Source organism: Calcarisporiella thermophila (assembly GCF_041956535.1).
Source record: "Calcarisporiella thermophila strain CBS 279.70 unplaced genomic scaffold VTP21scaffold_7, whole genome shotgun sequence".
Taxonomy (NCBI): Eukaryota; Fungi; Calcarisporiellomycota; class Calcarisporiellomycetes; order Calcarisporiellales; family Calcarisporiellaceae; genus Calcarisporiella; species Calcarisporiella thermophila.
The window spans coordinates 171427-192804 of record NW_027192197.1 but is presented as its reverse complement, the minus strand read 5'-3'; the positions used below and the strand labels follow the sequence as shown (position 1 = coordinate 192804).

At 43.0% G+C, this 21378-nt stretch overlaps 7 protein-coding genes across 7 annotated transcripts; 4 read left to right on the top strand and 3 right to left on the bottom strand.

Annotated features, from left to right (window-relative positions):
* Positions 1-86: 86 nt before the first annotated feature.
* On the top strand, positions 87-1817 carry VTP21DRAFT_10351 (uncharacterized protein; the record flags this gene model as incomplete). Its single annotated transcript, XM_069389678.1, has 2 exons — positions 87-1415; positions 1515-1817. 2 exons carry the CDS (start codon positions 87-89, stop codon positions 1815-1817), a joined length of 1632 nt encoding a protein of 543 aa, XP_069252974.1.
* Positions 1818-2096: 279 nt separating this feature from the next.
* Positions 2097-4008, bottom strand: VTP21DRAFT_10350 (uncharacterized protein; the record flags this gene model as incomplete). The annotated part of the gene is made up of 7 exons (XM_069389677.1): positions 2097-2235; positions 2301-2585; positions 2658-2817; positions 2889-3114; positions 3184-3556; positions 3627-3770; positions 3866-4008. 7 exons carry the CDS (start codon positions 4006-4008, stop codon positions 2097-2099), a joined length of 1470 nt encoding a protein of 489 aa, XP_069252973.1.
* A 1425-nt stretch (positions 4009-5433) lies between these two features.
* Positions 5434-6197, top strand: VTP21DRAFT_10349 (uncharacterized protein; the record flags this gene model as incomplete). Its single annotated transcript, XM_069389675.1, has 3 exons — positions 5434-5651; positions 5733-5959; positions 6025-6197. The coding sequence occupies 3 exons, from the start codon at positions 5434-5436 to the stop codon at positions 6195-6197; spliced, it is 618 nt and encodes a 205-aa protein (XP_069252972.1).
* A 1564-nt stretch (positions 6198-7761) lies between these two features.
* On the bottom strand, positions 7762-8964 carry VTP21DRAFT_10348 (uncharacterized protein; the record flags this gene model as incomplete). Its single annotated transcript, XM_069389674.1, has 3 exons — positions 7762-7962; positions 8023-8119; positions 8186-8964. 3 exons carry the CDS (start codon positions 8962-8964, stop codon positions 7762-7764), a joined length of 1077 nt encoding a protein of 358 aa, XP_069252971.1.
* A 493-nt stretch (positions 8965-9457) lies between these two features.
* Positions 9458-11302, top strand: VTP21DRAFT_10347 (uncharacterized protein; the record flags this gene model as incomplete). Its single annotated transcript, XM_069389673.1, has 5 exons — positions 9458-9635; positions 9706-9902; positions 9981-10118; positions 10176-10661; positions 10877-11302. The coding sequence occupies 5 exons, from the start codon at positions 9458-9460 to the stop codon at positions 11300-11302; spliced, it is 1425 nt and encodes a 474-aa protein (XP_069252970.1).
* Positions 11303-13525: 2223 nt separating this feature from the next.
* Positions 13526-15030, bottom strand: VTP21DRAFT_10346 (uncharacterized protein; the record flags this gene model as incomplete). Its single annotated transcript, XM_069389672.1, has 6 exons — positions 13526-13774; positions 13837-14198; positions 14255-14391; positions 14464-14612; positions 14727-14946; positions 15014-15030. The coding sequence occupies 6 exons, from the start codon at positions 15028-15030 to the stop codon at positions 13526-13528; spliced, it is 1134 nt and encodes a 377-aa protein (XP_069252969.1).
* A 619-nt stretch (positions 15031-15649) lies between these two features.
* Positions 15650-20887, top strand: VTP21DRAFT_10345 (uncharacterized protein; the record flags this gene model as incomplete). The annotated part of the gene is made up of 14 exons (XM_069389671.1): positions 15650-15953; positions 16026-16144; positions 16206-16941; positions 17010-17192; positions 17250-17585; positions 17656-17962; positions 18031-18121; positions 18182-18560; positions 18637-18815; positions 18882-19028; positions 19086-19673; positions 19754-19967; positions 20050-20567; positions 20636-20887. 14 exons carry the CDS (start codon positions 15650-15652, stop codon positions 20885-20887), a joined length of 4353 nt encoding a protein of 1450 aa, XP_069252968.1.
* Between the last annotated feature and the right edge of the window lie 491 nt (positions 20888-21378).

The following is a 21378-nucleotide window of genomic DNA, read 5'->3' as shown; positions in this document are numbered from 1 at the left end:
AATGCAATGTTCAGTTGAGAAGAGCTTTTAAAATACACATGCCAACTATTCCTTTTTTTTTTTTACATTACAATAATACTTTCACGATGCGAGTAGTGCATTATACCCTTATAACTTCATTACCCATACTTCTTTGTCTCTTTTTACCACTTATACCTCTCACTTATACCTTTGAGGAATATAGTACATACAAAGGCACGATCCGATGTCGGGCCGCGGCCATCTTCCGCCCGAAGAGTGTGCGCGAGGTACAGGCCATTGTCAAGGAAGCAATAGCCAAGAATCACACCGTCAAGGCCATTGGAAGTCGACATTCTTCAAATGATAATATCTGCACTGATGGAATTGCAATTGTGATGAAGAATCTTCGATGGGTAAAAATAGAGGATGTCGACGGCAATAAAATAGCAAGAGTTGGGGCGGGGATTGAATTGATGGATCTTCTTGAGAACTTAAATGAACATGGGTATTCTCTGGAGCACTTTCCAGCATTTGGAGGAATTACTATAGGAGGCGCGATGGGGACTGGCGCCCATGGAAGTTCTCTACTCCATCCCACGACTATTTCGGAACTCGCAATTGGCATGATTTTTGTAGACGCTAAAGGAAAAATTCGGTACATCGATAGAGAATATTCAGACTTCAGTGCATTTCGTGTGCATCTTGGGCTATTGGGTGTAGTGGTTGAAATACATCTTCCTCTTGTGAATCAGTATAAGGTTTCGGTGCAGCTGTACCGTTCCTCCGAAGAAATTCTCTTCAATGATGTCGCACTAGAGCTGGCTCGAAAGACAGACTTTTTTCAGCTGTGGTGGTTCCCTTCCTCTCGGTCAGTTGTGGTTTCCTTGGGCAACTATACCTCCTTGGACGTGCCGGGCAATGCTATTTTTAACCTCATCCCAGATGTTGCCGAGTTCAAAGTCGGCGTGGTCCATCTGCTCGTGGAGCATTTGCAGGCCCTTAATAGCACCAGAGGAATGTTTCTCTTTCAGTATATGACGGAGTCATCCTTGTACAAAAACATGTTGGGGCGCCCGGCTATATTGTCAGAGGATGGAAAGAAGGTCATGAATCCGGCAACTGGATACTCATTCAACATGCTCTCCAGTCGCTGCACCAAGTGCCCCTGGTCTCCCACGAAATATCCGGTTAGGGATGACGAGATTGCAATGGCACTTCCACTGGATCGGTTCGCGGATATAATTAAGGATATGCGCGCCATCTTTGAATTGAATCCTGTTCCATTCCCCCTGATTGGGATTTATTTCCGCTTCTCACCAGCTTCCGATTCACTTATGGGGATAGAGACCGGGCGTGAGACGCTACACATAGATTTCGCGAGCATTATGCGCGCTAATCCAAGAGACACCCCACGACTGGGATTGGCGACTTACCAGGCCATTGGGCAAATGCTTGTAAATATTCATCCCTTAAGTTAAAAGTTTTAGTTAGACGACCGCTAATACTAGTTCTTGTTTCTTTTTTTTTTACTTCTTCTATCCATTTCTCTCCAGGTAGATAAGTACGATGGGCGGCCTCATTTTGGAAAAAATGGGCTTTATTATTCTTCTGCGGCTGTTGCTTCTAGGGCTTACCCCAACCTCGAGAGATTTGCCGAAATTGTAGAGCGCTACGATCCCACCGGGGTATTTATGAACGATTACGGCCGACGGATCTTGGGATTCACGGAGCAAGTGTCAATGCCCCCCGATATCAAGCACTGTGCTTTGGAGGACTACTGTCTATGCTCAGTGGATGAGGACTGTGCAGCAGGACAAACGTGCGGAGAGCTAGCAGGATATAGCGTATGTAGATAGCGACACCGGTCATAATTGGGCGCTATCTTGACTATTTCATTCGATGGTTTGTCTTTTATCTGTAGTGGTGTTTGTATATAGAAATTGTACTTGTATTTTTATGTATACTTAGCTGTGAAGTGAAAGAGGCTTACTAGTCCATAGTAGTCTTATCTTCAGTATATACACCCAAATAAGAGCCCATTTACATGACTAAAACGCTATTTATTAATAACGTTGAATTTGGTTATGGGCAAAACACAAAGGGACAGCGCAAACAAAACTATAAGGCAATCCACGCTACTTCACAAGCTGGCTAACTATCTTCAACATGATGTTGGATTTTTGAGCCTTGGCATCCTCCTCCTGCTCGGGCTGGGTTTCAATTACGGCGGTCACCATCCCCATCACCAAAGCAAAATACAACATCTCACCGCCCCTAGAGGTGTTGAAAAAAATAGGTGTTGAAATATGTTTATGCACATGCATAAAAAAAGCGCTTACCTGATAGGTCGCACATATCCGTGTTTAACTAGAGCCTTCCACACCGATTCAATAGCAAATCGGGTGCTGTAGAGGCCCAAATCTAGGCGTCGTCCTTGAGGTTCGAGCAGAATGAAAAGAGATGAGGTGAATGCAATTAGTGAATATCTAGCTTTGGGTAGCACGTTTCCGGGCATTATATATTCGCTTGCACAACAGAGCCCCCATGTTGTTCCGATGGATCCCGCAATGAACCCAGCTCCCAGGAAAGCGTCGAGGGCTGCCCGCACTAAGTCATCCTTGGAGCTTTCATAGAGAACAAAGGATTTCGTGGTTAAAGCAATAAGTGCTTCTATTTTAAGTAGAGAGCCTATTTACATTGAGCGCTTCCTGGATAGCCTAATAAGTAGGGCAATCGCCCTGAAAACGGCCATAAATTTCAGTGCATTATACCCCTCCTTCCCCCAATATTTGGCATAAACGCGCCAACACTTGGGATCATTGGGATGAGCAAGAGCACACCATAGACGAGAATGACCTGTACGACAATAAAAAAATCACCTTAGTCCAACAAGAATATTTTTTGAATACTATATAAAAGGGAATCACCCGAATCTGCGGTTTGAAGTATACGGTTCACCTTCTCAAGCCCGAGATTGGGGGGGGGTAAAGCACTTTTCACAAAAACGGGGTGGCCGTTTCTGCAAATGGCCTCCAGGCCATCACGGACAGTGTCACTGTCAGGGTATGGGTGCCCATTTAACGTTAGCATTTCAGTGGAGGGCTTGGCCACGTAGGTTCCACTGCGGGCCATAATGAATCGACTATAGCTTTTCTAGTGAATGAAAAAGTATGAGAAGTATGAGACCGGCTCAAGCAGATGAAATAGATGTTCTTCACATACGGGGAAAGTGTCGTTTTCAAAGAGATATGCATATAATGTAAATGCGGATGAAAGCGGAAAGAGAATCCAGCTTCCCCACCACCAGGGCATTTCTGGTAATGCACCTCTCTGTCTTGCCGCTTTATAAACGGCCTCTAGTCCTCTGGTAAGTGTGTAGAGTGCAATATTAACACGTCTCTTGGAAGAGGAGTCTAGTAAAATGGATGAAGAAGCAAGGGTTCCTGCAATAAACGGTGGTAATAGCGCATTCTTGCTGCGCAGCGTAATTAGTGCCCGTAGTAAGGCGCGGTAAAGAGTGCTGAATGTTCCCAAGAACAGACCAAACTGAAACGCTGAAGGATTTTTGAAAAAATTACGTAACAGTTTCATTCCACTGTAGGTCAAATGGAGAAAATTGAAGCCCAGTCAATGGAAAAAAAAAAAGAAAGTTAGCTGATAATTACCGTTGTCGGCGAAAAATGGCAAGCACAGTATCAACAAAAGCTATAATCGCGTAACCACGTGAAAATGACCAAAGTCCAGCGCGAACATCGGCGGGTAAACATCTGGGATGAATACACAGTGCATTTTCGCAGCGCTTATCATGGCTACATTTTTCACAAGAAAGGTGAAGAGAACATTTGTTTCCCTGGGATAAGCATCCTTTCTATTCTAGAACGCCGTTCTAAATTGAAAATCTCACCTTGAGTCGCAGTATTCTTTGAATTGCTCAGGAGTAGGATCTAGCCTGCGTTTAAGGATTCGCGACAAGGACTCATAGGAGCGAGGGGAGAGCAAAAAGGACAGGATCACCAGAGCCTTCTTACTATCAGTTTCACCCGCCATGAAGAATGATTAGGAGGAGTAGAAATCTCCAAAGATTATTTTCGTGCACCGACGTTATTTCCTGTTCTCCGCAGTAATATATTCTAAAAACTGCAAATCCTAGGATAGGGTTGTAAATTGGTATTTTATATTTTTCTGACGAGCTGTCGGATATGTCGGATATGTCAGAAATCCGTGTTTTTAGTATTTTATCGGTGTTTTTTGTATATTATTTTTTCTAGCCAAGCCCCATATAAGCCTCGATCTAAGCCGTGAATAAGCCATCAATTACATATATGGGAAAATTCAATACACTTGAAATTTAGAGTAATCTTTTAAAAAGAAGTTCCATTGCAAGGTTTTTATATTTCCTGTCAGGTTTAGTTGAAAGCGCTGGGAGCTTGACTCCGAGTTATACACCCCGTCTGAGCCTTGGACTAACCTCGCCTATTCTAGACCGGTTTTTTCAGATGCTTCTATAAAACAATTGGAAAATGAATAATAAGCAGCTTCGACATCGTGAAAATAGGCGGGTGGGGGATGACAGGTCCATTTTGGCTGAATTATCGGATGCGAAAGGGCTTTGTTCCGAGTTACTCTTTCTTTTCTGATATGCACTCCAACCCAAAAACGGCTTAAATGATCGAAGTAGACTGAACATATATACTATATGCATATAAGCACCTTGCGAATTCAATTATTCACGCTGTCAGCTATTCAATGAAACAGAATGAGATAATTTCTCTTTTTTTTCTCATGGTTCTTTTTATTTTCGCTTCATTCCACTTGGTTACCCTCATCGACAGCTCCACATCGTTAAATTTTGATTTACAATAACAATGTCTACTGTTATAATTTTTGTTTCTATATTGATGCTCCGTATGCCAGTGATTTCGAAGAGGCTCCTACTCGTATTTTCTACTATCTTGAAGCATGTTAATCCTTTTATTGCGGCACTAGTCTACACTCCCTTCAAGCATCGCAATAATGCACTGGGCACTCATACTTTTTTATCTCTCCCTGGTCCTAAAGAGTACCCACTCTTGGGGAGTGCTCTCATAATGAAGCGATATACCAATCGAATTCTTGATCTTTTTCTGCATGGAGGACCCAATACGGGAAATGGCTTACTGTCACTATACCATTCGCCCCGCGGATAATATTTGCACACAATCCAGCAAGTATTGAATACATAGAGCATACTCATTTCGAAAACTTCTACAAAGGCCCGCATACGCAAAATATTTTAAAGGAGTTGCTGGGCGATGGTATATTTATCACAAACGGGGATAAATGGAAGATACAGCGCAAAACATCAATAAAAGTAGACAACAATGCATTACCATACAGAAGCTTAAAATCGAGTCCTTTGCCTTCTAGGCTGTTAATATATTCAATATCAAACGCTTTCATGAACTGATCGAAGGAGTATTTCGCGAGGAGGTAATGCAGGTCGCATCCGTACTCGAGAGGGCAGCCGTTTCAGGGCAAGAGGTCGATCTTCAAGGCCTATTTTTCCGTTTCACCTTGGACACCTTCGGTAGAATTTCATTTGGAAAGCATTTCAACTGCTTTGATGATACCAGTGCGCCTGTTCCTTTTGCTGCCGCCTTTGACTACGTTCAAATGGTCATTGATAGACGCCTCCATAACCCACTTTTTCGGTAAATAGAAGGCGTTTGAGTTTCCAGCAAACTAGTTTTCTCACTTTCCTTGCTCAATTTCCATTGCCTCGAATAACTTAGAATAACAGAGTTTCTCAGCAGTGAGAGTCGAAAATTCCAAAGTGCAATAAATATTCTCGATGAGTATGCGTATAATACACTTGGGACGCGTCTCCAAGTGAGAGCAGGAGGGTTGAAGAGCCAGGAAAAAGATCTTATGGACTTGTTCCTCGACTACCGGCGCGTAGATGATAGCAAACTCACAGACAAAGAATTGCGCGATACTATCTTGAATTTTATGATAACTGGTAAAGGCATCCATGCTTGTTGAATAGAGCGATGCTAATTTTTTGCCGTGTTAACTCTCATGTAGGCCGTGATACAACAGCGCAGCAACTTTCTTGGCAATTCCTGATGATAACGCAACGACTCGATGTTCAGGCTCGGATCCGGGAGGAACTCTCTAATTTTCAGGAAATTACCTATGAGACTCTAAAAGTACTTCACTATAGCACAGCCGTCTTCGATGAAACCCTGCGACTCTAGCCTCCAGTCCCAAAAAACTCAAAAACCGTGGCTCATGTTGATGTTCTTCCCAATGGAGTTATAATACGTGAAGGAGACTTGGTTATATACTCTGCATATGTAATTGCAAGAGATAAAAGTATATGGGGAGAAGACGCGGAAGAATTCAATTCTGAATGGTGGTTGAAAAGAGATGAGCGAGGAGAAATCCTCGGAGTAAAGAAAGAATGGCAGTACAAGGTATAGCAACTATTCATGTGCCAATATGGATAATATTAACTTTGATTTGTAACCCTAGTTTAATGTCTTTAATGGGAGACCAAGAGTATGTCTGGGACAAACATTTGCAATGCCAGAATCCCTTACGATGACCTCTGTGTTGATCCCCCGCTTCCACTTTGAATTATCAACAAAATTTATCGAACAAGAGAAAATAACAACAGAGCCTCTTTATGGAACTTCTCTTACTCTCCCAATGCGACGCCCACTATGGGTGCGTGTTCATCGACTTTAGGCACACATGAAATGTATACGGGCTTATTTGAATCGATATTTTAGTTTTGAAATTAACAGGCCATGTTGATTCAGACTACTTTTAAATTACAACATATTACCCCATCTCTTTTCTTTTGTACAGTATTCTAATTTATCTAGGTGATTTTGCTTTTCACTTGGTAAATAAATACTGAATAGCAAAACTATACTTTCGTTTTTTTTTTTTTAAAAAAAGGTAGGTTTATAGGATGAGGAATCATTCACAAACAATTGGAGTAATAAAAGATAACCGTCGTCTTTGAGTTTATCTCTGTGCCTAACAGTATACTGCCACATTATCACCAAATAAAACTAACATTTGTAACACGAATAAAATATGGTTTAGTGGATATTGGTATACTTATGGCTCTATACCTTTTTGGAAATTGAGCTGTCGAAGCCTTATTCAAATTCTGATCTCCTGAGAAGATAAGGGTAACTCTAGCCATCCACATCCCCCTCATAACCTTTTCACATTACATTTTATGCCTATATTTGTCATAGTTGCCTATGCTGTCGAACTTTTTATCATCTCTAATTTTATCTAATGTCCTTTCAAACAAGTTACATGCACCAACAACAGCGTAAAAATTGTGCGTCATGACTGTATTTATTGATTAAATTAGTGGTGCTATCAATTACTAATGGTAATATTAGTGACACTACATTTGTGCATCAGTTTACACTGGCATACTTTTGATACTATCTCACTGTCCCACAGAGAGAGTTTCTCGGATTGCGATTGATTTAAGATGACTTTATTGCTTAAAACTCAAGGAAAGGGGAAAAGGAATAGGGGGATAGAAAAAGGGGAAAGCTTAATACAAATAAATTGAACTGGATATCTGAAATAAAAAAAAAATGAAACAATACTAAATAAAACTGCGTTAATAAAATTATGGCAGAGTAACAAGTGTTCGTACACTAATAATGTTAACATGAGAGTAAAAATAGCAAAAAATATAATCAACAAACTCGTATTCAAAACACAAGAGAAGAAGATATATATAATATATATAAGTCAAACTTCAAATGAGGGAAAGAAAGCTCATCAGCTTTGTCCCTTTCTTGCCTCTTCACCATATTGGTCCTGATATTGCCTCAATCTTGACTCCAACTCTTGGTTTCGAACTGCTTGCTGGTTTAGCTGGTGCTGGAGGATACGGATATAGTCCACCGATCGCCGAAGAATAAGTCCTTTATTCGGCTTCTGACTACCATCAATCATGGTCTCAGGCAGAAGTGAGGAGAGCTAGAGTCGTGAAATGTTAGACTTTCCCGTTTGAAAAGACAGTTTGAAAGGAGTCATTACCTCCTGGATCTTTTCATTGATATTGTCTCTCCGCCGACGTTCAACGGCATTGTGTGTCTCGCGGCGACGCCGTCTTTTTTCATAAAGCAATTGTTGCCTATAGTATCAAAATATATAGATGAGCGTTCTCATCATTGGATAAAAATGAATACTGGGCTATTACTTCTGGATTTCCGCCTCATCCATCCCTTCGAATGCATTCGCCATGTCTAGGCCTGCCTGCATCTGGAATGAATTCGGGTGGCTACCTGGCAGAGAATTTTGATCGAACGAACCAAACCAGGTCCCACTTGGTCTTACAGGCATCGACATAGGGTGTGCACCAAAACTCCCAGCAAGAGCAGCAGCTGCTGCCCGTGAGCCTCCGGATATCTTCACATCCATTGGCCCTACCGACGTTCCCACGCTTGATGATCCCCCAGCCTCTACTGAATCCATGAAAAAGTCGTGTGTGTCTGAGCCAGGGGAGTAAAGGGTGGCATCGGCCGGCGATTGGCCATACGGAGATGTTGCACCTGAATGCACCAATTGTGCAATGGCATAGTCATCTGTGCCTTCCCATTGATGGTTCATAGGAGAGCCAAGTGGAGTTGAGATCGGTGAGCCCACACCACCAGCTCCAGTACTTGTTTCATAATCCATATCTCCCGAACTACTATTTAATTTAGAACTGTGGCCCTTGATAGGGATAGCATTTTGCTGTGAATTGCCAGTATTTTGCTGTTGCTGCTGTTGTTGTTGAAATTGATGGAGAAGTTGAGGATCAATGGTACCAGCGAAAGGATTCCCAGCGCTTTCTGCGAGAGCTTTTACTCGCAGCTGGCGGATGAGGGTCTGCTGAAGGTGGAAAGCGGTTGGATGCGCAAGGCGCTGTGCCGACGGCTGTTGTTGCTGTTGTTGCTTCAAACCAGGGGAGGACGAAGTGGTGGAATGCTGTTGCATTCTTCGTTAGAAAAGGAAGAGGGGAACGGTTTATCGTAGAGGATTATAAATCTGAAGGTGGGAAAAACGAATAATCGAATATATAGAAAGGGTATCAGAGTCGAAAAATAAGAAAGGAATTGAGTAGAAAACCAGAAAAACAAATCAAATGTAAATATGTTAATGGAGAACAAGAAAAAGGGATAATGGCTGGTATTGATTGAAGGAGATTAATAAGATTTGATTATTAGAGATGTAAAGAAGAATAATAAGAAATAGGGTCGATATTGTTGAGAAAAAGGAGTGGGGTGATTCGAGATGACCTAATGCAGGATATGAGATCAAAACGGATCAATCGCACTATCAGATTTTTGTATGTTTTGTATTTGGTTCGGACACCAACCCTTTCTTCCGTTGTTACTAAAGCTCACTGACTTGGAATTATCTTTCCTTCTTTTAATCTAATTCGTTTACTTGAGCTGGCATAATTTTACCTGGCTATTGGAATATAATAATGTCAAGCCGAGCACTTCTTCGTAGCATTCTGCGGCCTTCTCGATATCGTCCCCTGATCTACCCCAAAACATACTTCCCCATTGTGCCAAGTGCTGTTTCGCGGGGATATGTTACAGCATCTCAAAATCGAGGTGCTGAAATAGCATCGAGCAGCACAACCGTAGCCCCTTCACAAGGTGAGTGCACCAGCGAGTCCTCTAGTCTTAAATGTATTTTGATTATTAATCCATGTATCAATATCTGAAGATCAACATGGTTTCGAGGAAAAGGTTGTGAAGCAAACTGGTCGTCCCATATATCTTGATTATCAGGCGACAACTCCTATGGATCCCCGAGTTCTCGATGCTATGATGCCTTACATGACTCAGTATTACGGAAATCCACATTCTCGTACCCATCAATATGGTTGGGAGAGTGAGAAGGCAGTGGACGATGCAAGAGAGGTAAGCTTTTAGATTTGTGCTGTGGGTTAGGTTGATTTGTTTTTTTGGAGAGAGATTTAACTCTGAACCGGAATTTAGCACATTGCCAACCTTATTGGCGCGGATCCAAAAGAGATAGTGTTTACTTCAGGCGCGACGGAGGCAAATAACTTGAGCATTAAGGGGGTTGCCCGCTTTTATCGTAGTAAAAAGAATCATATTATCACTACACAGACGGTAAATATTCTTGCTACCATGCTAGTATTCAATATTCATAACCTTAATATTTTTTAGGAGCATAAATGTGTTCTTGACTCCTGTCGGTATTTGCAAGAAGATGGTTTCGAGGTAACCTATTTACCCGTTCAAAAGAATGGCTTGGTCGATTTGAAGGTCTTGGAGGAAGCGATTAGACCTGAGACGGCCCTTGTCTCTGTGATGACCTTGAACAATGAGATCGGTGTCATTCAACCCATAGAGGAGATTGGGCGTATCTGTCGTAAACATAAGGTGTTTTTACACACTGACGCAGCTCAAGCTCTCGGCAAGATCCCACTGGATGTTAATGCAATGAACATTGACCTTATGTCTCTGTCGGGCCACAAGATCTATGGCCCCAAGGGAATTGGAGCTCTATATGTCCGACGTCGACCTCGAGTGCGGCTCGAACCAATTATCTCTGGGGGCGGACAAGAACGTGGTCTACGCTCAGGCACAGTGCCGACTCCTCTTGCAGTTGGGTTTGGAGAGGCTTGCCGTCTCGCGAAAAATGAGATGGAGGTAAGATTTTACGTTTCATTTTTCTTGTCTGGCCGATGACGAAAAATTCGCCTAAAAAAGCGAATATCAATAATACTTCACTACATATTCGAGCAAAATCACAACTATAATAGTCGTGAGATTTTGCAATGAGTTGTGTGCAGGGGTGCTGAGGCCATAAGCTTGACCAATCTACAAAGTTCATATTCTTACTGTTGTTACCTTTTCGTTTATAGTATGATCACAAACGAATTTCTGCACTATCCCAACGTCTAATTGATGGTATCGTCGGCAAACTCCCTTACGTCGTACGTAATGGTGAAGGTGGCAACTGCTACCCGGGTTGTGTGAATCTTTCATTTGCCTATGTCGAGGGTGAATCCCTTCTAATGGCACTCAAAGACATTGCCCTCTCCTCTGGTTCAGCATGTACCTCTGCCTCACTCGAGCCCTCCTATGTACTACGTGCCCTGGGAGCCGAGGATGATATGGCCCATAGCAGCATTCGGTTCGGAATTGGACGCTTTACGACAGAGGAAGAAATAGATTTTGTTGTTGAGCGTGTTCTCACTCACGTAAGCAGATTGCGGGAGATGAGCCCGCTCTGGGAAATGGTGCAGGAGGGCATTGATCTCAAAACGATCACTTGGGCTCAGCATTAAAGATTTCCAAAACATAGTTTTTTTTATTTCAATAAGGGTTCAAATCCCTAATATGTAGTTTTTTTAGCTGAAATTTTTTCCCCTCCTATTAAATAAATTTTTGTAAAAGCAGCCAAAATTAATAAGGTGATTGCTACAATTGTGCAGGAATTTAATAAAGACGTAAAACCCTTGATCATATCAGGAGTTACCTTTGTGTTGAAAATAAACGCTATGAATCAATTCGTGATATCACTGGTAAATGGGGCAATTTTAGAAATAATAATTTGAATCCTTTGAATCCTCCCGCAAAAATCGAGATTATCGTCATAGCGCATTGACCACCCCAGTATTCCTTAATTTGTCCTCTTCCCCCAGCAGGTTTTACAATAATTAATGTAAAAGTTGACTCTAAAAACGCAGGATTGCATAACTCTACTGATTATCGACATTGCAATAACTAATAATACGGATCTTTCAGGCCTACCTGGACTCTGTCTTGGGTCTGATGCATAGTCCCGACGGGAAGCAGCTCTACACTGGTAGTAGGGATATTACCGTCAGGCAATGGGACGTGGGCAGCGGAAAATGCACACAAGTATTCTGGGAGTCACACGAGCTCGGTTTGGAGGCTAGTACTTAGCTCTGATGGAAAATAGCTCTTCAAGAGAAGTAAGTATTGGACCGTCCGGCAGTGAGACCTTGAAAGGGGACAGATAATTAAATTTGGATGCTATGCGATTAAAAAGATAACCAAACCTAATCTATCTCCATATAACCTTCATATCAACTTCTCCTTCTCCAAATCCTAACTTCACTTCGTATATTCAGAAACTTGCTAATAAAATCCATTATCTACTATTTCTCAAATATATTTCAAGTAAACATGAACGAAAATAAATATATGAAATCAAAATCGAAATAAAAGTACTTTAAGCGAAATCCAATTTCAACAAACGTTTCCTTATCTCCTCACTATAATCAATAACAATCAAGTTTGAGATTATTTTTCTCCAAAGCTTCCTTATGCTTAAGTTGAGTAAAGGAGAGATGAATAAAAACATCAATCGATTTGAAGCTAGATGCGAAAAGTACTTTTGAATTGCCAAATCAATAATATAAATATCGGTTGGAAGATTTTAACTTTTACGAATTAAAACAGCTGCTTTCTCCAATGCATAGATACGAGAAAAAGTTCTTCGTATTATATTCGAACGCAATAAACCATCATACGAATATGATCTACTTTGAAGTAGGTTTTTTGCTTTGACAAACCATAAACGCCGCTGTGAAGTTTATGAAGTCATCCAAACTCTCCTGTGAGGTCTATATATAAGTTAGAGTAAAAATGGGAAAACCGGAAGTGAACGCTTCAATTCAACTTTCGTGTGCCTACTCGAGGATTCATTCCTAGTATTGGGGCGAAGATGATCATTTTTCATTTTTACAAGACGAACTTTATTTTTATGATCTTAACCCATTTTGTGAGTCTTATAGTCGCTCAATTCCCGCCTCCATACTGTAAGAATCCTCAACGACACCAACTCCAATCTAGGTTGGAGAGTTGCAAGGAAATGAGCAACTGTACAATTAAAATGCTCAACGAAACCTACGCGTTATTGGTTGTTTGTGAAGCATCAAAGAGGCCGTCGGGTATGAAATCAGGCTGCTATTACTGGTTCGACCAAAGAGTTTATGGGCAATGTAGACAAAGATGTGTCCAGTCAAATATGGCCATTGAAGCATTTACAAGTTGCATTGATATGTGCAGAGATGGTGCTAGGATTTGCGAAGGTAAATTAAAGTGCTTGGATTTCTGTAAAGAGAGCGATAATTCTCTCCGCTTTCAGTTGTAATATTTGCCAACTAAAATTTAATGATTAACCACCACTTTCTGCTGAGGTTTTCAAATACATGTTTCTACACTAAAGCAGTAGTGGGAGACAAATAAATTGCAGGTGATATTTAACATTCTAAATTTGGATTGCAATATGCTGTTGCATTATATCAATCATGAATATTAGTTTAACCAAATATCATAGAATGGGACGATTGGAGGCAAGCTTGCGGAACAAAATATTGGGTTAAGCTCGACAAATTTCTACCCAAGGTCTCGACTCGGTGAACAACATGCATTTGTATTTATTCATCCCGTATTAAAAAGCTACTCAACAAAATAGGAATAAATGGGAAAAATTAAGCCAAAATCCTGTTCCAAACATGGGGTAATAAAAATTTCTATAGTCAAGATAATCCGGTGCCCGAGAAACTCCTTGTCACGGCCCCGCTAGATCTCCGATATTTTCTACTTCCCGAGGTCATTGTGCTCCCAGTGGATGAGACAGAAGACTGTAGTGATGGACAAGGCGACACACCAGCGCGTAATGGGGAGGTGGGACGGGAATATAGGGTTGAGTTGGGAGCAACTGGGATGTGCGTGTCAAGGAGAGGTGTAACAAGAGAACGACAAGATTGCAATCTCGCCTCCAAATTCTAACATACCCGGAGTGAAAAATAAGCTACCAACCATTATGCAAACAATATATCGTACTCACCCTCACACGTCCAACCATTTCTTGAACCATTCGTACGGTGTTTTTCGATTTTCTGGTCGAGATGCTAGGAGGGGAAATGAGGGTCGAGGAAGGTGATCGAGGGAGACGCGAGCCATAGATTTGGTTCGTGGGAGTTCGCCTGCCATTTGATGGTGTAGGCAGCCGTTGGGTGGGTGTTAATGGGGGGACGGGTGATCGAGGAGATTCCGCCGAGTCCACTGCGCTGTTCATACTTCTTGAAAGCCCATTCATGGAAGTCGAGACCTTAGGAAGGCGGGTACTACGTCTTCGTTCAGTTGGCATTTCTGCCGAGACGGAGCTCTGTTGTTTAGACTTGAGGAGGGCAAGTTCCAGATTTGTATCTAGGGTTGGCTCTTTTAGTGACGGAAGATTGAATAATGAGTATGCGTTTACAAACCTCTTAGCTCATCCTTTAATCTCTGAACCTGTTCTCCTAACTGGTGTTTAATCTCTACTTCACTCTCCAAAATAACACAACGCTCCATGAGCTTATTGTATTTTGTCTCCATGTCCTGTAATGAGCATTTTGCAGCCCTAATAGTGGTACAAGAGAACAAACATGAATACGCATATGTCAGAAATGCCTCCCTTAGAATAGATATATACCGCTCTGTTCTTTCTAAATCGTCATTATCTAATTCTAACTCCCGTGTGCGTGTCTTGAATTTCTCGTGTAATTGACGAAGTGTATCAATTTCTCTCTGCAACTGGTTGATGGTCAGATTGGCTTCTCGCTTCGACTCTCGGTATTTTGCCTAAAAATTACAATTAAATGGCTTAGGTGTCAGCACTGCAAGGTCATTCCATTTTTACAACTCATTAAATTGGCTGAATTGCCACGCAATAAGGCTCCTCTGGACAATAATTACCTTCCATTCTTCACCCTCCAGTCGCATTCCCTCCAATCGAGATGCCAAGTCCTTACACCGCTTATCTCGGTGCTCCAATTCACGTTCTAGCTCTTCCTCAAGATCGCGAGAAGATTGCTGAAATTCTTCGAGACCTTGTTGGGTTTCGTAGAGTGCTTCTGCAAGCTGCTGGGCCTTTTGTTTGTAATATGCTAATTCTTCTTCGATGGATTTGAAAGATCTTGCAACCAAAATGAAGAATTAGAACACCCTTATCTTCAGAATGCAGAGAAAAACTAGAAATTTACCTATTATTACTTGACATTACCCCTAATAGACATTAAGTTACTAGAAAGCTAGGCGTTCGAGGCGGAGTAATGAATGAAAAGAGAGGAAATAAAGAAGGATACAACACAAATATAATGCCCTCTTTCAGATTGCCGACTAGAAATAGAAGGGGAGAGTCTTTCTAGAAATATATAACTCTTCAGGAATAATAGGATCCCCCTGATCGCAGTAATGGGGCAGCAAAATCGACTACCAGCTCAGCACAGTGAAACCTCCGGAAGTTCTGACTGGCCAAACAGTACGCAAAGATAAGGAAAAAGTTGTTCGAATGAAGAAACAATAGAATGAAATAGGTACTCAATTAAGAAAATGCAATTTAATGGGCAAAGAGGAACGATAAAAGAAGGAAAACAAGTCAAGAATTTTTGACTCTAATTAAATTTTTCTGAAATCTCTTAATGGCTTAGATCTCAATGAAAACGCGTTGAAAATTCGCGACTTTCCAATTTTTTTTTTTCGCGAAAACTTGCTTTCTACGAAATTACCCCCTTCTTCCCTTACTCTACTCACAGGCCAAAGGTAGTGTGTTTTCAAAAATGCTTTAGAAGGTCCGAGTTTTAATAAAGGTGGTATCTTATTTCCCTTAGCCCAACCTCATGAGTTCACCGATTGCGGCAAGTGATCGCCGCAAGCGTCGCGCAATTGACCCTAAACCGGACAAGTTTGCAAAATTACGTGAGCTTAAGAAAAGTGGTGACAAATACTTAAAACACTATAAGGTCGGCGACGCGGAGGAGATATTTGAAGAAGTGAATGAAGAAGATTTTCGGTCCTTGATCAGGCAACGGCAGGCGGAAGACGATTTTGTAGAAAATGACGATGACGGCGGATATGTCGATAACGGATTGGATGCATGGGAGGAAGAACCGTATGAGGAATACTCGGATGAGGAAAAAGAGGGTAAATACGAAAAGAAATCGAATACGTGCACGGAATATTAAGGCTTTTCAATATATTCTGCATTTTCCACAGCCGGTTCAAAACGTAAAAGAGACAAGAGCGAGAAGAAGAAGACGGAACGAGTCAGATCCAAACAAATGATCAATTCCTTCTTCAAGAAGAAAGCAGATTCTTCAATAGAACCGAAAAAGGTAGAAGGGATACTAGTTATTTAATTTTTTTAGTGATATTAAGCCCTTTATGATGCTCTAGGTTACAGTCACTCAAGACGACTCAGATTTCATGGCAAATCTACTGGGCGATTTAGAAGACGATATTGACCCTTCCTCAACTTCAACACGCGTCAGACCCAAACCAGCCCCAACCCCTATTTTCAAGCTAACAAAGCCAAAAGAGTTTGACCTGGATTTGGACCTAAATCGACCAAGCTCTTCTGTCTTCGATCTGAAAACAACCGAGGCCGGGCCTACCGCTAAAGTGTCTGCTAAAGCACCCATAGCAATTGTGAAGAGTGAAAATGATGCCGAGAAAAATGAAGCTCTCAGTGGCGGAGCAGTCGATCCGTTTGATGACGAATTTGGTGATATGCCACTGGAAGACATATCAATAGATATAATGAGTGAGGTGGAAAAAAGCCAGCCTGAGCATGCAACCAATGGGCATGTCAAATCAGAAGATCGAATGAAGCACGCTAAGCCTAGCTATTCTGATGATATGTCCCAAATGCTTGCCTCGATGCGAGAACATGCTGCGCCTTTATCGGTTGAAGGATCTTTCGACAAGTCAGAAGACACCCCTGAATTAGGGGAGGATGAGCTCCAAATGTACTGGTTTGATGCGTTCGAAAATACCCAAGAAAAGGAGCGTCCCATCTATTTATTTGGAAAAGTGCAGGATAAGGCCTCATCCACGTATGTGAGTTGTTGTGTGCGAGTCACCGGTGTAAAACGAAACCTATTTGTTCTTCCTCGTCCTTTTAAACTCGATGGTAAGCTATCTCAAAATTTGATCATCAACGTGCATCTACTAATTTTTTGTTTGATAACGATGGATCAGATCAAGGTAATGAGACACAGTCAGCAGTGAGCATGATGGACGTGTATGAAGAACTTGACGCCATCTGCACACGCCATAAGATCATGAAATGGGCCGCCAAAGAGGTGGAGCGAAAATATGCCTTTGAGTTGCCAGGAATTCCCGCTGAATCGAACTATTTAAAGATCGAATATGACTTTGATCGTGGGTTTTCAATTTTAGACAGAAATCGACAGTGTCATTAATTTCTTTTTCTTTCAGAACCTCAACTCCCTAGCGATCTCAGTGGCAAAACATTTAGTCGTATTTTCGGCACAAACACCAATGCTCAAGAGCATTTCATTATCAAGCGCAACCTCATGGGACCATGCTGGCTTCGCATTGGAAATGCAGTGCAAGTAAGAGAAGAGCACCGTCGTAAATCTTGGTGTCGCCTCGAGTTTACCCTCGACGACCCCAAATCAATCCGCCCGATTGAAGAAAATCCTCCTGAGGATCCTCCATTGTGTGCTCTGAGTCTCAACTTAAGGACGGTGGTAAATCACCGTGATCATATGTATGAGGTCGTAGTAGCAAGTGCACTGATCTTTCCAAACTGTGAGGAGCCTATTTGATTGAGTTGGCTTTAGATTTAAACTTTTCTAATGAAGTGCTACCCAATTCATAGTAAGTTTGGAAGACACCACCCCTATTGAGAGACGACCCCATTCCCGATTCACGGCCATACGCCAACTGTCCGACGTGCGGTTTCCCGTTGGTTTTCTCGAAACTCTCAAGCGCGAGAAAATGAAAGTAGACGTGACGCAAAAGGAGCGCGCGCTACTCGATCGGTTCGTGAGCATCCTACGCCAAGTCGATCCGGATGTTCTGATAGGGCATAACATAATCGGGTTCGATCTCGATGTTCTCTTGCACCGAATGAAGGCCACGGGTGTGGAAGAGTGGTCCAGACTGGGACGATTACGGAGAAGACAGTAAGTAGCACTCAGAGATTTGGCTGCCGCAGACACAGGATTGATTTTTTCTCTTGAATCCAACCCAGATGGCCTAAATTTCAAAACACCGACTCCACCTATATCCAGCGTATGATTGTAAGCGGCAGATTAATTTGCGATACTTATCTTGCTGCCAAGGTAAACTAGATAGTGTAAGGACCAGCGAAGCATCTTCTAACCTAAAGCTTCCTATGCCAGGATCTTGTTCGCTCTAAAAGCTACAGTCTGCAGACACTTGCCTTAACGCAGCTACGTATCCAACGTGAAGATATGGGCCACGAGAAGGTGCCCGAGTGCTTTTCAAATGCTCGGGAACTGGTGCATCTCATCCAGCACTGTGAGTTTGACGCTTTCCTGTCGGGAAAACTCATGGAGAGAATGCAGGTGCTCCCTCTGACAAGACAGCTCACGAGAATTGCCGGAAATCTATGGGGGCGCACTCTAACGGGTGGCCGGGCAGAGCGGAACGAATATTTGTTGCTCCACGAATTCCATCGGAGAAAGTATATCTGCCCGGATAAAAACGCCGGAAAGTTTGCGAAAAAGGGAGCGGGCGACGCAGAAGAGGACGAAGAGGGTAAGCTCTCCCGATAACCGTTGAGAAAGAGGAGAAAAAATTAATTTGGGCTCTATTTTATCCTTCTACCCCCTAGATAATCCAAAGTCAAGGGGCAGTAGACGAAAACCTGCTTATGCAGGAGGTTTGGTTCTCGACCCCAAACGAGGCCTCTATGACAAATATGTGCTACTTCTGGACTTCAACAGCTTATACCCGTCGATTATTCAAGAATACAACGTGTGCTTTACCACTGTGGAGCGCAAAAAGGGAGCGGTAATTCCTTCTAAACCACCCACAGACCCGTAGAACTCTAAATGACCTGTTCTCCATATTTTGCAGGATGTTGAAGATCAAACTCCTGATGTACCAAGTAGCTCAGTCGAGGAGGGCATACTTCCGCGGCTGCTTGGAGTGTTAGTGGAGCGCCGTCGACAAGTGAAAGGTTTGATGAAAGACCCAAAGCTCACCCTCGCTGAACACACCCAGGTAAATCTCTTCATTGCACTCCAATGCATGATTCTCTTGCTTAAGTCCCTATTATAGCTGGACATTCGACAAAAGGCCCTCAAACTGACCGCCAACAGTATGTACGGGTGTCTTGGGTTTACTGGCTCGCGTTTTTATGCCAAGCCGCTCGCCATGCTCATCACCTCCAAGGGTCGAGAAATCTTGCAAAATACGGTGGATCTCGCCGAATCCATCCACTTGAATGTTATCTATGGCGACACAGACTCCATCATGATTTACACCGACAAAACCGAGCTCGATGAGGTGAAGCGCATCGGCAATGACCTCAAGCGGCTTGTCAACGAGCGGTATCGCCGGCTTGAGATTGAGATGGACGGCTTTTTCCGGCGGATGCTCCTGCTTAAGAAGAAGAAGTATGCTGCTCTCGTGACGGAAGAGCGTGCTGACGGCACGGTGGAGACCACGATGGAGACCAAGGGGCTGGACTTGGTGCGCAGAGACTGGTGTGGACTGTCGCACGATGTGTCAGGATATGTGCTTAAACAGATTCTCTCCAGCGTGGACAAGGAGGAGGTGGTGAATCGAATTCATGAGCATTTGTCCGAAGTGTCGCGAGAAGCGAGACTAGGAAACATTCCCATTGAAAAATTCGTCATTTACAAGGTTTGCAAAGAAGAGCACCCTTTATGTCTCCTTTTTTTTATGGCAGGGAAATGTTCATTTCCATATTATCTCTTTCATAGAATCTGACCAAACCCCCTGAGCATTACACGGATGCCAAAGGACAGCCCCACGTTCAGGTGGCGTTGCGAATGAAAGCTCGCGGGCAAATGGTGCGCGCAGGCGAAACAATACCCTATGTCATCTGCTTGTCGGAGAGTGAGATGGCCGGGAAGAGCTTTGCAGAGCGAGCCTATCACCCCGAGGATTTACTTCGTAATGAGAGCTTGAAGATTGGTGAGTCGATGCCACTGCACTGGAACCCACCGATGGATAGGATGGATATTAACTCGCTATGCTCTCTTCACTACTTCGTCAGATTTGGAGTGGTATTTGCAGCAACAAGTTCATCCTCCTGTTGCGCGTCTCTGCGATCCTATTGAGGGCACTGATGGAGCCCGCATTGCCGACTGTCTTGGGCTTGATCCCGCCAAGTTCCGCTCGACCACCTCGAGCACGGATGAAAGAGCGCAAACCCTTGAATCCCAAATTCCCGACGAGGAGCGCTTCAAATTGGTGGATAAGTTCCAACCACGCTGTGCCCACTGCGGGGAACGCCGCGAGTTCGTTGGGGTAGTGAGGGAGAACAAGCCTGAAGAAGAGACGCAAGGGAAACCAAGCCTAAGCTCGGGATTGGTGTGCCCTGAATGTGCGCAAATCATGCCGCTTGCGTCACTGGAGGTGCAGCTTATCGGGGAGATCCGCTCCCACATTACTAGGTACTACGAGGGGTGGATGGTGTGCGACGACCAATCCTGCCAGCATCGGACGCGAATGATATCGGTCTACGGGAGACGATGCCTGAACCAGGGATGCCGTGGATCGATGGCCCCCGAGGTAGGATCGATGTTTCCACGTTGATTTGGAACCCATCCCCTCACCTCTCCCTCTCCTTATTTATATAGTACACGGATTCGGCGCTGTATACCCAGTTGGTTTACTACAGCTCGCTGGTAGACATCGAAAAGGCCAAGAAAAGGGCCAGTGGGGACATCGATATGCAGGAGATGATTAGCCTCATCGACCAGCATTATGCGAGCATAGAGCATCTGAAGCGCTCTGTGAAGAGTTACATCGAGCGGTCGCAAAGACGCTACGTCGACCTAGGACAGCTGTTTAGGTTTGCGATCCGTGTTGGCGGAGGCGAGGTTTCCTAAGTTATCGTTTATTTTTCTCACCCCTTTCCATTGTTGTGCTTGTTTGTATGGTTTTCTTTTCTCTAATATACTTGAATATCATGAAGATAACCCTTTGTTTTTCAGCAACAAATCAAGAGCCGTTCCTGCCTCCTTTGGGCTCAACAGCGAATATCACCGCTGGGCACTCCAATATACCTATTCAAACATTACTATGGTTCAAGGTTATGTGGCCATAACCTCTTTCTCCACATTTATCTAGGGCTGTTCCCATTCACATTACAGGCATCTCTCATCCATGAGTAGTATTATGTGCGATCCTATAATCTACTTCTTTTATAGATTCTGACCAGATCATACACTTGGTCTGCACATCATTTACTGGATACCATCTCGAAAAACTCTTTGAACTTAGTGTAGACTAGCACTCTCCTCGCTTTTCCTTAAGTAATAGAGAGAAAGAGATGAGGGAGGAGCATACGTGCATTAAGTGAATTTTTATCTCGATATTA